The following is a 14,000-nucleotide window of genomic DNA, read 5'->3' as shown; positions in this document are numbered from 1 at the left end:
TACCTCTCTTAAAAATAAAAAAATTCGAGCGTTACTAACACTTTTCTCTTGCACCGAGGACCACAAGAGCCAAGGGAGAGGATAATGTGTTAGAAATGGAAACACTCTACAGATTTTGCACAAGTGGGCCAAACACTGAAAACAGATGTTCTTTTTAATTGGTTTATCGCAATGTGATCTATATGCTATTTGGAGATTTTGCTCCAACAACCATGGTGTTCTTTTAACCTCACAAAGCAATTTGTTTTCTAACTAGGAAATTGAAAAATCTTGGTCAATCAAATTTAAAAGCATGTTGCTCAAAGTAAAAGCGATTTTGCAAACAAAAATGGACAAGTTGATTGTTCTTTTTAACTTGCAAAAAATAAAAATAAAAAGTTGATTGTGAATTTTATCCTTGCAAGAAATGAAAGTTTGTTTGTTTGTTTTTAAACCCAAAATGAAAAGTTTGTTCCTAATCTTGCAAGAAAACAAAGTTTGTTTGTGTGTTTTTGTGGTTCTTTTTAACTTTGCTAAATGAAATTCTTTTTAAGCCCCAAACCGAAAATTTTGTTGATTTTTTATCCAAAATGAAAGATGAAGTTATTTTTAAACCAAAAGGGAAAGTGAATACTTTTTAAATCGAACTTTAAAAGAAAAGATTAGAAAGAAAAAGACAATAAACTTCCTAATTCCTAACTCCTCGAATCCTACAAAACAAGAAGTTAGCAAAACTTGCATAACAAAAAAATAGTTAGTGAAATGAAGGTTTTTGGTGGGCTTCTACAAGCCTAAAATTTTAATTTTTCGGTTACACAATATTTTTTTTCAACTCGCTGTTACAAAAGTGCTATTCTGTGTAAACACAGAAGCGTTACTTTAATACAAACACACTGAAAGACTGACAAAGGTGCTAAAATAACACCAACAACGCTACAAGATGGACAAAAGCGCTAATAAAAACTGTCAAACAGAATAAAAATTATGTCAGATAGAGAGAGAAAATACACTAAAAGAGTAACAATAGCGCTATTTAACCAACAATAGCACTATAACTAGGACAAAGGCGCTGATTTTGAATCAAATGCACTAAAAATCAGACCAAAGCGCTAAATCTTCAGCTATTGAAGGCGCTAAAACACGTGTCAATAGCGCTAAAGCGCAAGCTGTGTGTGGCAATTTTGGGAATTTTCACAAAAAAGTTAGTTTTTTATCAGAAGGTTGCATGTTCGATTCATGTTGGGTTATCCAAATGATGCACTGCATAAAGGATGTGAGAAACACAAGATTCAAATGTTAGTGTTGTTAGTGTCAATAAAAAATGAAAGATGAAAGAAACTACAATCCTAAGCATGAATATCAAGAGAGATATTAAACAGATTATAGAAAGCACACAAAAATGGAGGAAAGACACTAAACCTTCCCAAATGCTCTCCAACATGCTCATAGGTGCTTCTCCCTTGTTCCTCTCCTCTCCAAGTTCCACATGAGTGTAGCCCTCAACTTTTTGCACTATTATGGATGTCTTATGGAGATTCAAGATTATGAAAATGACTAATCATGCAAATGCAACAAGCTAAATATGAGAAAGCCTAATTAATCTATGTTAATTTTACCCAAAATAACAAAGAAAAGCGCTTCTAAATTCTTTCACAAATTTGGTATAAGTTTGATGCATATAAGATTTCTAGATCTTGATTAAGAAGGAATGGGCTCTATTTATAGAAAAAATGGAGCAATGGATGGTTGAGACATGTGAGGGCTTTCAACCCAATCCCAGGATGACAAATGTCAACATGAGATGGCTAGAGAGGAGAGGGAAGAAGCATTAAATGCCTGAGATGACATGAAGGTTACCTTGGGAGGTAAGGTTAGGCTTGAGTTGAATGAATAAAGCCTTTATCCAATGGATAAACTATTGTGCAAGAGTTAGTGGGGATAACAATGGTCAAAGCAATGAATGCTTGAAGAGACCCATGAGTTAAATTAGGGTTGAGTTAGAGGGAAAGTCTCTGACCATGTGGGTGAGTTGAGTTTAACAATTAATGGTTTGGAAGACTTTGGGGGTTAACTTGTTGAAGACATAAAGCTTGTAATGCCCTTCAAAGACTTTGAGGCTTTGAGAAGTGACTTCAAGTTGCTTAGGAATGTGACAACAATTAGGGGATGGGATTAGGCTAATTAGAAAAGGTTTAGAAGAATCTAGAATGGGTTTAGGATGCAAGTGGGTTTGGTGGGTGAGAGAAAATAGGATTTTAATTAAAATAAAATTACTTTATTTCAACTAAATAGGTGCAACTTGCATTTGTAGGAGAATGCAAGTGGAGGGGTAGTTTAGGGATTTAAATAAATATTTAATTATTTATTTAAGTGAGGAAAGGGGGTTAAATTAAATAAATGTACTTTATTCATTTAATTGATTTAGAGTGTGGTTTAATGAATTAATTTAAATAAATTAAATAATTTATTTAATTAATAGGAGAAGAGGTTGAGGATGAATTAATTAAACATTAATTTAATTAATTGATTATTGATAGTTAAATAATCAAATAAATAGTAAATATTCATTTAATGAAGTAGACGAATTTATGTGACTACATGGAGTTATATGCTAAAATGTTGATTGATGCTCCTTTGGATGATAAGGTTGAACACTTTGGCACTGCACAGGAAAAGGCTTTTGAAGTTAAGACAAGTTTCAATTAGAAAAGAAGAGAAAAGAAGATAGACAAAATGTCTACATTTGTTCAGGATGTAATGCACAGGATAAATACAGAACTAGGTTCTGGATCTAAACTGGTAGATCAACTGGCAACAACAAGTGCTCCTGAGGTGAAGAAGCCTGGGAATTTCATTTCTTCTCACTTCTAATTCTGATCCAGAGGATAATCAATCTCTTGCATTCAGAAGGGTACAAAGGAAGAAAACTAACAAGCCTTCGGTAGAGGAGAAGAAGGTGAAACCTAGGAGGAACCTAGTTAGAAAGGTAACAACTATGAAACCATACCTCCGAAAAGGAAACCTACTCAGAAGAGGCAGCCTACTCTGTCCACTCCTGCAACTCCTAGCAAGAAGAAAAAGAGTGATGAAGCGACTGAATCTTGTAAAATAACTTGTGCTGAGTTAATTGATGAGATAACTAAAGATGGAATGTTGAAAAATGTGTCAAAATTCTATGAAGATTTAGAAGATAATGAGAAAAATGAAATAGAGGAAGCAACTTTGTTATATCTAGACATATATAAGAAGGCTTTGGTAGAGATTTTGAATGAAATTCCTTTATCATTGTACAATAAGTTAGATGCAAGGAGATTAGATGCAATTAGGAGGGACAAAGAGATCAAAGAAGTTGAACTTTTGAATATGTGTGGCTCTATAAGTAATGAGGAAATGAAAAGATAAATAGATGTTGCTAATAGAATAGTCTTTAGTAGCAAAAGCCGACAAAGAGGCCTAATGATGGGTAGAGTCAATGAGATAATAAATGAGACCAGAGATGGTTGGACCAAATTATTCCAAAAGAATCCTAATTTTCTCACCTCTCAAGAAGAATTTTCTAAGGCTACAACTCCCACCATTCCAGACAAATTTAAAGGGAAAGGAATTTTGGGAAGTTCAGTTCAATTTTTGAGTGAATTGGCAGTTAAACCCATAACTATTGAGAGTGTACAGACTAAACTGACAGAGACTACATTTGTACAGTCTGGGCAAGGTAATATAGGTAATGCACAGGTTACATATAATATTGCGGATAATACTCCATCGACAGTAACTGATATTGCACCAAGTGGGGAAGCCACTGGTGCATTAGAGGAGGATAAAATAGATTCACGGGCAAAGGATAAGGAAGTAAAGGAAAATGAGTCTGGATCGACAGTAGTTTCCCCAGCAAAACCTTTGGCAATTGACACTTCTCAAGTTGAGAAGAAATCAATTATAAAGATGAGTCCCACAGAGCTAATGATGATGGCTACTCAAAAACTAATGAAGGAGGGATCTATAGACAAATGAATAATAGATCAATCAATAACAACGTTGCATAGATTGATTCCTGATTGTTTGATTGAAAATGAAGCAAGCTCTTCCGGCAAGCTTAAGGTACTAACAAAGCATATATCTAAAAACTTCTAGTCATTGCAGAAAATTTCAGACAAGAAAGCACTTGAAAGATTTACTCTAGCCAAGAAAGCAAATTTTGACTAGATTATTGAGACAGAGAAGAGGAAGGTCGAAGAGAAACTTGTACTCATTGAAAATTCTTTGAAACAATGTACTAACATCTATAGGGTCTATTGTAACATACAAATTCTTACAGCTAATGTAGATTAGAGGTTAAAGGAATTACATGAAAATATAGCTAATATTGTTAATTATTTTGATGGACTAACTTCACTTAGAACTTTCATTGATGGACAAATTTTGACTTTGGAGAACCAAGTTTTTTCTTTTGAACAGGAAAGAGACAAGATCATTTGAGAGAAAGGAGTCTTAGAGGTTTGGTGAGTCCAAGATTGGATTCACTCGGTTTACATACGAGGGAATGTATGGATATGCTTGTGAGGCCCACACTAGCATAAGTCATTGAGAAAGAAACACTAGCACATTTACTAACTGGACTTGTATCCATATCTGAAACATTCAAAACCGGCTGGGCATTTTGAGATTGGTCAAGCTCTGATAAAGTAATCTGTGATTATTCTTTAATTCTTTCACCGGTCTTTGGAATTGATGCCAAAGGGGGAGTATATGTGTGTGAAAAAAAAAGATGTATGTAATCCTAAAGGGAGGATAGGAAGAGTATATTGCTAACAGGGTCAATCAGCTCAAGGGAAGCATGATTCATTTTTTAGTTGAACCGACAGGGAATCCATTTTTCACATGAGTGTTGCCATCAATGCCAAAGGGGGAGGTTGTTGGCAATTGACACTCATTGGAATCATATGTTGTCATTGATGAAAACAAGATTCTATTGAAGGCATATACCAGACATACCGACATTTGGAGGCATACACCAACAAATACCAACATTGAGTATTCAGGGTCATCACCGACACCGGCACTGACATTGACATCCAACATTTCAGTGAAGCCAACATCAGTTTGGATCGGAAAGGTTTAATTGTAAAATCATTTTGTATTGGGCCGACATTGTATATCTTTTGTATTGTAAGTTGAAATAAGGCATATTGTTTGTAAGGGTATATAAGTCAATCTGTTAGGTCATTTTGATATGATAGTGACATAGGAGAATAATAGCAGAACTATGTGATGTGAAGGATATGTATGTAGATCATTTGAATGCAAATGTAATATCATGCTATGATCAATAGATATCGGTAGAACACTGATTCACCCCCCCTCTCAGTGTTCTTGGGTTCATTGTATTCCAACACTCAACCCTTAAACCAAGACACCTCACAACCCCAAGCCCTTTTCCAATAAGACCTTTTTCTCAAATGGTGGAATTTATCATGTGTGGGTGTTTGAACATGTTTTACATGGTATTTTCATTGAACTTGACCTCTTTTGGCATTATTTACAAGTCCTTTGTGCCTTTTGTCCTTAGGGACCTAGGAAATAGGGCTACAAGCAATTAGGCCTCCATTTGGAATTTTCCCACTTTATCTACCAAACTATCTTAAAAACCCCCTAAACAAATTTTATATTCAAATACCCTTTTGGGCACTCTAACAGATTTCAAACTTTTGCATCTGGGATTTGAGTGAAAATGTTCACACCCTATGGTGCCTATTTTGGTCTAATTAGCCGGTATAGGGTTTTAGGTCTCAAAATCTTCACCACTCAAAAGGAAATGAAGTCAGGGCTCTTGGAGAGGATCTGCACATGTCTAAGGGTCCCCTCCATGCAAGTTTTGACCATCATTGTGTCCACTATCCCAAAGATTCAATCAATCCTTCATTGCACAGACTTGCCACATGGAAAATGTCAAGTCTAGGGCATTACTCCTTAGTACAAGGTGAGATCTTCTGCTCCCCAAACCAAGAAAATCATCTAGTATACATGGTAATCCAACATCCCCAGGGTTTTAGACCTTTCCCATTGAGAAATGTTGAATGGTGGCCCCTTTTGCTTTAAAACCCTGATTTTTGGGATTTTTACTAGGCGGCGAGAAAGAAAATTCAATTACTCCTCAAATAGAGAACTTCAAGACATCAAACCTACATCAAATGAAAGGTGATTCACTGCAACAACCAATTCAAGACATTAGCCCTTCCGGAAGTCCGTACAAATCCGTACCAAAGCTAAGAACACAAGAAAAAGCAGTAAAAATGACAGTTTTAGATTGGTAGGAAGCATAAATTTCATTCAAAATCTCAATCTAACCTTTGGGAATCGTTCCTCAGGCTTAAATAAGGCCAAGGAATCTTTCCAACAACTTCCCAACATACAACCACAACTCATAAATTTGCAAAATTGCCTGTGACAACATAGCAACTTTTGACAAATTATGACATCACACTTGCCTTCATATCAAAGGTTACAATGTGGACACACAACATCTCTAGAACCCCTAGACACCAAAAACATAAATAAAATGCCCATACAAGACTTGTGACCAAGTATACAACTTTGGAGCCTTAGGGATTATTACATAGCATTGCTAGCATTGGACCTACCATATCCATTTAGGATCTACACAAGACACCTTCAAGGCAACACATCAGGTTGCTTTCAAACACATGCTCTACCACACCTTTGAGTGCCCCTGCACCACTCCCTCTTGGAGGTGAAAAACCCAGCTATAATCTTAGATCTTATTATGCAATAATCAATAAGTATCTTTACAAATCGACTTCAACACTTGAATCATTTAGAGTCAGCAGGTTATACACAGTAGCAGTATTATGTCTCTAAACTAGGGTATGCCCAACAATGAAAGACTTATCTGCAAAATGTTGATCACTTATTTGCAGATCAAGAGAAGATGTTCACTGCCTCAAGGAAGTTCGCTATCTCTTGAATGGAGCTCATTGTCCTTAAAGTGAAGTTTGATGTCTCCAAAAGCAGTTCATTGTCTTTGTAAGATGATTCGCTGCCCTTAGGTGTAATAACCGACCTTAGGTGATAGTTCGCTAAATACTGTTGAAGAAGATTATTGAATGAAGAAGGTATTTGCTAAGTGTAGAATGAATTCGCTGAATTGTGTGTCCTTGAATGACAATTCATCTCCTTTATATAGGAGGTAGACACTTATTACAAAATGACAGCCGGGAACCTATAGAAATAAAAAATAATGATATAATGCTTTCAATCCCACACATTACAAGTTACATATTCCATATAGGGCGTGACTAAGGCCAAAGGCCGATTAGTCACATAAATGTGCTAGGTCGACCCTAGAAAGGGTCTGACCTAGCTATATAACATCAGCAGGTTTAGTACAATTCTACTCAAGTTTCTTAAACTAATTATTAGACCCCATTTGGTAATGCCATGACCCTAATAAAATTAAGATAATTAATATGTAAATTGAGATATTATTTGTTCGAAGATTCGCTATTAGTGTTGGTGTTGTAAGGGTTAAGGAGTGAAAATGTATAAGTGCTTTTACATGAATGCTTTTTTGTAAAATAACATATTTGTCATAGTTCGTTTAGGTTTCAGTTATCGAGACTTAGATGCAAGTGTAAGACAATACCCTTTGTTGATGGAGATTCTTAAATAACATTTAGCTCAATAGTCAAAGATAAATTTTGATCATAATAAGATAATTATTTACTAATTTTGAAGAGTAATGATAAAATATAAGACTAGAATTGAGAGTTCAACTTCCCAAAAGTACAATATTAATAATAGATTGATAATAAATATATTTTTCCATTGTCCAATCCAAGATTCACATGATCGGACGATTCCATCCATATAAACCAAAAAATATAAAATATTAATTTTGTTCCATTTGAGTCAACGCATTTCCCGATTTTTATTATTGAAAAAAACAAAAAGTTGCATAACCTGATATTGCCATCCATGACGATCACGATAGATTTTCCTTTTTAATTATAAATAGTAAACGTCTCGTACATTTTTACACACAACAAATATTGTGTAGCACGCCTATTATGACTCTGGGTCATCACGTCTCAGTCGGTGAATTTTTTTTTAATTTGATCTCACATCGTACAGCCATATCTATGCATGCCATTACAAAAAACAACAAACACAGACTTCTGACATCTCTTTCTTCCTACCCACAGGAGTTCTCCATAGAAAGAATAATAAAAACAGTGAACCAGCAGTAACGAGTTCAGAATAGCAAGAAAGCGATGGAATCTCCATAGAAACTATAAACAGGGAAATCCTTACATTGTGGAATATCCATAGTACTGATTTAATAGGTTAGATTAGAGGCTAGTAGATATGATGTGGGAGACGGGGTATGGTTATTGTCTGTAAATCTGTAGCCTTCTTTAAAGCAAGTCCAAACTCGTCGCTCATGCTCATCTCTTCACAACTCATCCCATCCGGAAGTATCCATTCAAACGAATGGAGTAAAGAAGCCAAAACCGAATGAATCATACGGCTCGCTAATGGAAGCCCCGGAAAAATTCTTCTCCCCGCTCCAAATGGAATGAGCTCAAAGTTTTGTCCATTGTATTCTATCTTCTTACTCTCGCCCTCGAAAAATCTCTCGGGCATAAATTCCACTGGATTCTTCCAGATTGAAGGGTCCCTCCCAATGGCCCACACGTTCACCATCACCTCGCTGTCTTTGGGTATCACAAATCCATCGATCTCGAAGGAGCTTCCGGCTTTGCGGGGTAACAGCAGAGGACTCGCCGGATGCATTCGGAATACTTCTTTCACAGCTGCATGGAGATATGGCAGACGATCTAAGTCGGATTCTTCAACTCTTTGCTTGCAACCAACGACTTCATCCAGTTCTTCTCGGACTTTGCTTAATTTATTTGGATTGTGAATGAATTCTGCCATGACCCATTCTATTTTTGTAGTTGATGTTTTAGTACCTGCAAGAAATAATTCCTGAAACCAGAGAGCACAATTACAGATCGAGAAAATACCGGAGACTTATAAACCAGTAATTTTTTCAAAATATTTTCAGTTCTACTTACAGTGATCAGGGCTCGAATACCAGATAAAGTGAAATCTTCACTTCTAAAACCCAGCAGAACATCCAGAAAATCCTTCTCAAAGTGGTTACGCTCAATGCTTTGGCTTGTGGTGTCGAGCCTTTTCTATATGAATCCATCGGAAAACTCATACATGGCCTTCAAATGCCTGGCCGTCTCCCGGGACATTCCCTGCGGGTCGAGGTACCGGAGAAACGGAAAAAAAGTCGACCAAATTGGGTATTCCACCGAGCTTCAGTATTTCCCACACGTTATCTATGAGCTCCGCAGAAGCTGGATTGTGCGGATCGAAGACGCTTGTGCCGAAGATCATGTTGCCTAACAAATTCAGAGAGGTGCAGAAAACCGTATGCGCGATATCCACAACTTTTCCCTTGTCCTCGAAAATGAGTCGAGTCATCTTAAATACTTGATCTCTTCTGAGGTGTTGTAGAGATTCGAGTCTTTTGGTGCTGAAAAGTTCAACAGTTGAAATTCGTCGGAGATTGGGCTAGTAAGGACCGTATTCACCCCAAGCTAGAGAGGACTTGTGATGGGAAAGCGACTTGGCTGCTTCAATTACCATCCGCCCGGTAAGGAGGTGGTCTTTGGCCATGGCAGGAGAGGAGGCGACCACTGTTATTTTCATGCCCTGACGCAGAGACATGAGTGGGCGGTATTTGTGAGAGAGGGCATATAGAGATTCGTGAGGCCTTTTTCCTAGCTGAAAGAGGTTTCCCACAATAGGCCAAGCAGGAGGTCCAAGAGGAAGAGGAAGAGAAGGCCTTGTCCTACTGCTCTCCCTTGTCCATAGAAAGAGGAATAATATGAGTGAAGCAGCAGTGAGGAGAAGAGAGGACCATGGAAGCGATGAAATGTCCATACCAACTGTAAATGAGGAGATGCTTCTTTCGTTTGGCTTTCTGGTATACAGTATTTTATAGCCAGATTCCTTATCAGTAGATGTAATGTCGCAGTTATCTAGAACATACCATTCTTTCCAGATTTTATTAAGGATTCATTAATTGTGAGATTAACCAATAAAATAATAGATAACAGTCACAAAAATTTCCGTAATGCTAAAAATTGGATATCTACGTCAATTTTCATTTAACTTTTAAGTCTTTATTTTGAAAATAATCACACCACAGTTCAAATTGGGTAACATCTGTATTGCGAAAAAAATAAAATACATATTTATGTCAATTTTCATTTAACTTTAGGTCTTTTAATTGAATAACAATAACATCACAAAGTTCAAATGGGGCAATATTTTGGAACAAAACACAATAACACAATTACAAAAAGTCAATTATGCAGTGAGAATGGACACAGTGGAGAGCAGGAAAACTCTTATGAGAGAAATACTCAACTTTGAAAATTATTTACTCTAAATGTATTATTTAGCAATGAAACATTACAATATGCTTATAGAGTCTCCATGAAATACTTCAATTCCAAGTTCATCTAATACACCCTTCATGTATCTGAGCATAATGAATAACTATGCAACTAGACATCCCATGCTATAATTCACGTATGCACTCTTTAGGGGAGCTCAATACAAGTGATAGCCAAATTTAGTCAAATCTAGGTGGTAATCACTAGATAGAGATAGGTGCATGAACATGTGCGATAAGTAGATGGATTAAGTGAATGTATAATTGTGTGTATGGATGAATAGATTAGAGTTATGTTTATACAGATACATGTGTTATAGATGGATAAAAGGCTAAGGGGATAAGTCCAACATCATATAAGATTATACCATTTGTCACTTTATATATTTATCTACACCACGTAGTCTTGTATTATGTTAAAACATCATAATTCCAACTCTAATGCATTTGACAAAGAAAATAAAAGTCACATCAAGGTCATTTAGATTCCATTCAATTCTACCCATGTTTCCTAAAACCAATTGTTGAACGCCTTTTGGTAATGCCATGACCGTACTATAATTTGAATAAATGATATATAAATTGAGATATCTTATTCATAGGAGATTATTTATTAGTGTCTCTATTGTAAGGATCTAGAAGTCAAAGTGCTTTTACATCAAATTTTTTAACATAATAGAATATTTACCATAGTTCATTTATGTTTTGTTTATTGAGGCTCAACTAGTTGAAATGACAAATAAAAATGATTTTGAGGTGGATACAAGGTGTAGGAAAATACCTTGGTTGATGTGGATTCTTAAATGATATTTAATTCAATGATCAAAGATAAATTTTGACCAAACAAAATAAGATAATTATTTACCATTTTTAAATAAGACTAATATGTAAGATTACTATTATTTGTTCAAATTTGAAAAATATGATGCTTAAATAAAATATTGATCAATCAAATAAAATAATTTAAAGTTTTTTGATAAACATTTATAATATATCAATTCAAAAACTAAAATCAAATTCAAATTTTTTATTACTACTTTACAAATACCAATACCATACCATTAGTTTATTAAGTGAATGATACACTAACTAAAAATCTACTTAGCCCATAGGCTTCATAAGTGGATTTACGAGACCACAATTGATCGACAAACCTGTCTCACATTCCTTTTTTTTTCGTTAAACTATTTTTAGATCACTGATTATCAAAAATAAAAGTGATGATGTAGGTATTCATTGCCCACTTGAGGATAACCCTAAATGGTGGGAATGATGGCACTGTGCACATAGTTTTGGTGCCCTTTCTTGTGCAGAGTCACATCAACGCTTTCATACATATTTTTTATCTCTTCTTTGCACTAGGTATCTTCTATCATTTTCATTAACACATAATGGACTAAGAAACACATGTTTGGATGTGCAAAGCACAAGTCACAACTGCAACACTCCAAACCCAATTTCCAATTTTTGTCATTCGTGGGTAGCATACCATTAGAGCATTGGAGAACCAATCCACATCACAATTCTTCGATTTTCTTATCGATGAATTCCTTGCACCTATTCATGATGCAAGTGCTAGTATATAAATATATATTTTCATTATCTAATTCAAGATTTCTATCTATTCTAATGTTGATACGCGACATCAAAATACTAATCTCCTTCAATTTTAGTCAAATTCATTTACTGATATTGAAGCCGAGACATTACCGAACGTGATAATACCATCCATTGTCGCTAGTAAATATGATGCGGAAGACGGGATATGGGGATTGCCTCTAAATCTGTGGCTTTCTTTAAACCAACTCCAAACTCCTCGCTCATGTCCATCTCTTCACAACTTATCCCATTCAGAAGTATCCAGTCAAAGGAATGGAGGAAAGAAGCCAAAATTAAATGAATAACCACGTCTCTGTCACTGAATAACAAATTCTATTAATAAAAATTCAAGTTGATCTCATCGAGTATAATTCATTCCCACAACCAAATCTATGTAAAATTTTAACTAAACTTGCACAAGATAATATGATCTAGATGGAAAAGAAACAAAACTTGCAAGTTAAAGAAAAGGAGGGAAAACAAGAATAAAATTGAAAAAATATTGATATTTTTGAATTAATTAGAAAAAAACAAAGCAAACATCACATTTATTCATAAATCATGGATAAAACAGTCTGTAATGGCAACTATCTATAAAAGCGAGAATAAAGAAAGGTTGCAATGTTTGTTATCCAAAAAATACGTTTAAAACAGATTGCTAAAGTTATCTACACAGATTTCTAGAGTCACTATCACTCCATTTTTATACTTTAGAACTATCTCATTGAGGCTTGGATACAAATGATTCATTCAAAGAACTCCATTTGTTAGATGGTCCCCAAGATTTGGTTATTATTAGTCCCAACTGCTTTGTTGCTAACCTAGGGTACTGACATAATAGGTTTGGGAGTTGGACATGATCAAATTGATATTGGTTGACATTTTAGTGGAGAGGGAGTGAGAAAGATGTACAAAGACAGAGAAAGGACAAAACCAAAGAGTGTTTCATGTGTAAAAATATAATCATGTCACTATTTCCAAAGGTTAAAGGAACCCACATGATAAGGCTTCCTAGATTGATCTTATTCACAACCACAACCACAAACGAGAAGTTATTCAAAATTCTTCAAAAAGTGTCTTGTTATTTTGGCATGATTACTAATGTAAAAGGCTTTTAGGATTCAAAAACTACCAAATGGTAGCAAACATCTAGTCTTTTATTTTTTCTAATTTTTCTCTTATAGTTTCTTTCCCTTGCTTCACTCTTCAAAATATTTACTAAGGCCTACCTTTGTGAACTTTTCACCGTAGAAATATACAATAGGAAGTAGACGGAGCATGAAAATGTAACATACACCCTGGTTTGCTACCATTCTTTTTTCCCAAATTTTGCATTGTTTTTACCGTAGGCAATTTGACAAACAATTTGGTAACATCCCTTAGCAAGTTTTTAATATTTTTTCACTATTCTTCCCTTACAGCGAAAAGATATTTGGTTGTTTTGCATGCATGAACAAATGATGCTCATATTGCAATGGCTTTAAGATTACACAAAACTTGTACAAAATATTCAAATCATTGCAATAATCCTAATAAATGACATTACAAGGATGAGATTGATACAAGAATAGCACTAGTAAATCATTAAGATGGTTAATGAGTTTTTGATCTCATCTCTTTTAATAGCAATTAAGATTTAATTTTAGAGATTTGTAGTAGACTTAGTGGACTGTATCATGCAGTTTTCCTTCCAAACAACACACCAAATACGTAAAAGATTGTAGCTTACAATATGGGGCAAAGCATTCACAGAAAAGACTTCTACTAATACCATACATTGAAGATGAATACACCCTTTTTCTTGTGCTAGACCTTTGAAAGGTTCCTCGCCATTGTTTTTTTTTTTTCGCATATGTTTGACAACCTCCATGTTATGACTTGGAGTCTAATTAACCCCTCCACACAGGACCAAATATGCAACAACAGGGCA

The 14,000-nt window shown here is 35.2% G+C and overlaps 1 protein-coding gene across 1 annotated transcript; it reads right to left on the bottom strand.

Moving 5' to 3' along the window:
• Positions 1-8,064: 8,064 nt before the first annotated feature.
• Positions 8,065-9,413, bottom strand: LOC131035723 (cytochrome P450 76C2-like). The gene is made up of 2 exons (XM_057967461.2): positions 9,075-9,413; positions 8,065-8,985 (listed from the first exon to the last, which is right to left on the bottom strand). Exon 2 carries the CDS (start codon positions 8,932-8,934, stop codon positions 8,353-8,355), a length of 582 nt encoding a protein of 193 aa, XP_057823444.2. The 5' UTR covers positions 8,935-8,985; positions 9,075-9,413; the 3' UTR covers positions 8,065-8,352.
• Between the last annotated feature and the right edge of the window lie 4,587 nt (positions 9,414-14,000).

This window comes from Cryptomeria japonica, chromosome 6 (assembly GCF_030272615.1).
Source record: "Cryptomeria japonica chromosome 6, Sugi_1.0, whole genome shotgun sequence".
NCBI lineage: Eukaryota > Viridiplantae > Streptophyta > Pinopsida > Cupressales > Cupressaceae > Cryptomeria > Cryptomeria japonica.
Note: the sequence above shows the minus strand (reverse complement) of the source record. Positions and strands in the feature narration are given on the sequence as shown.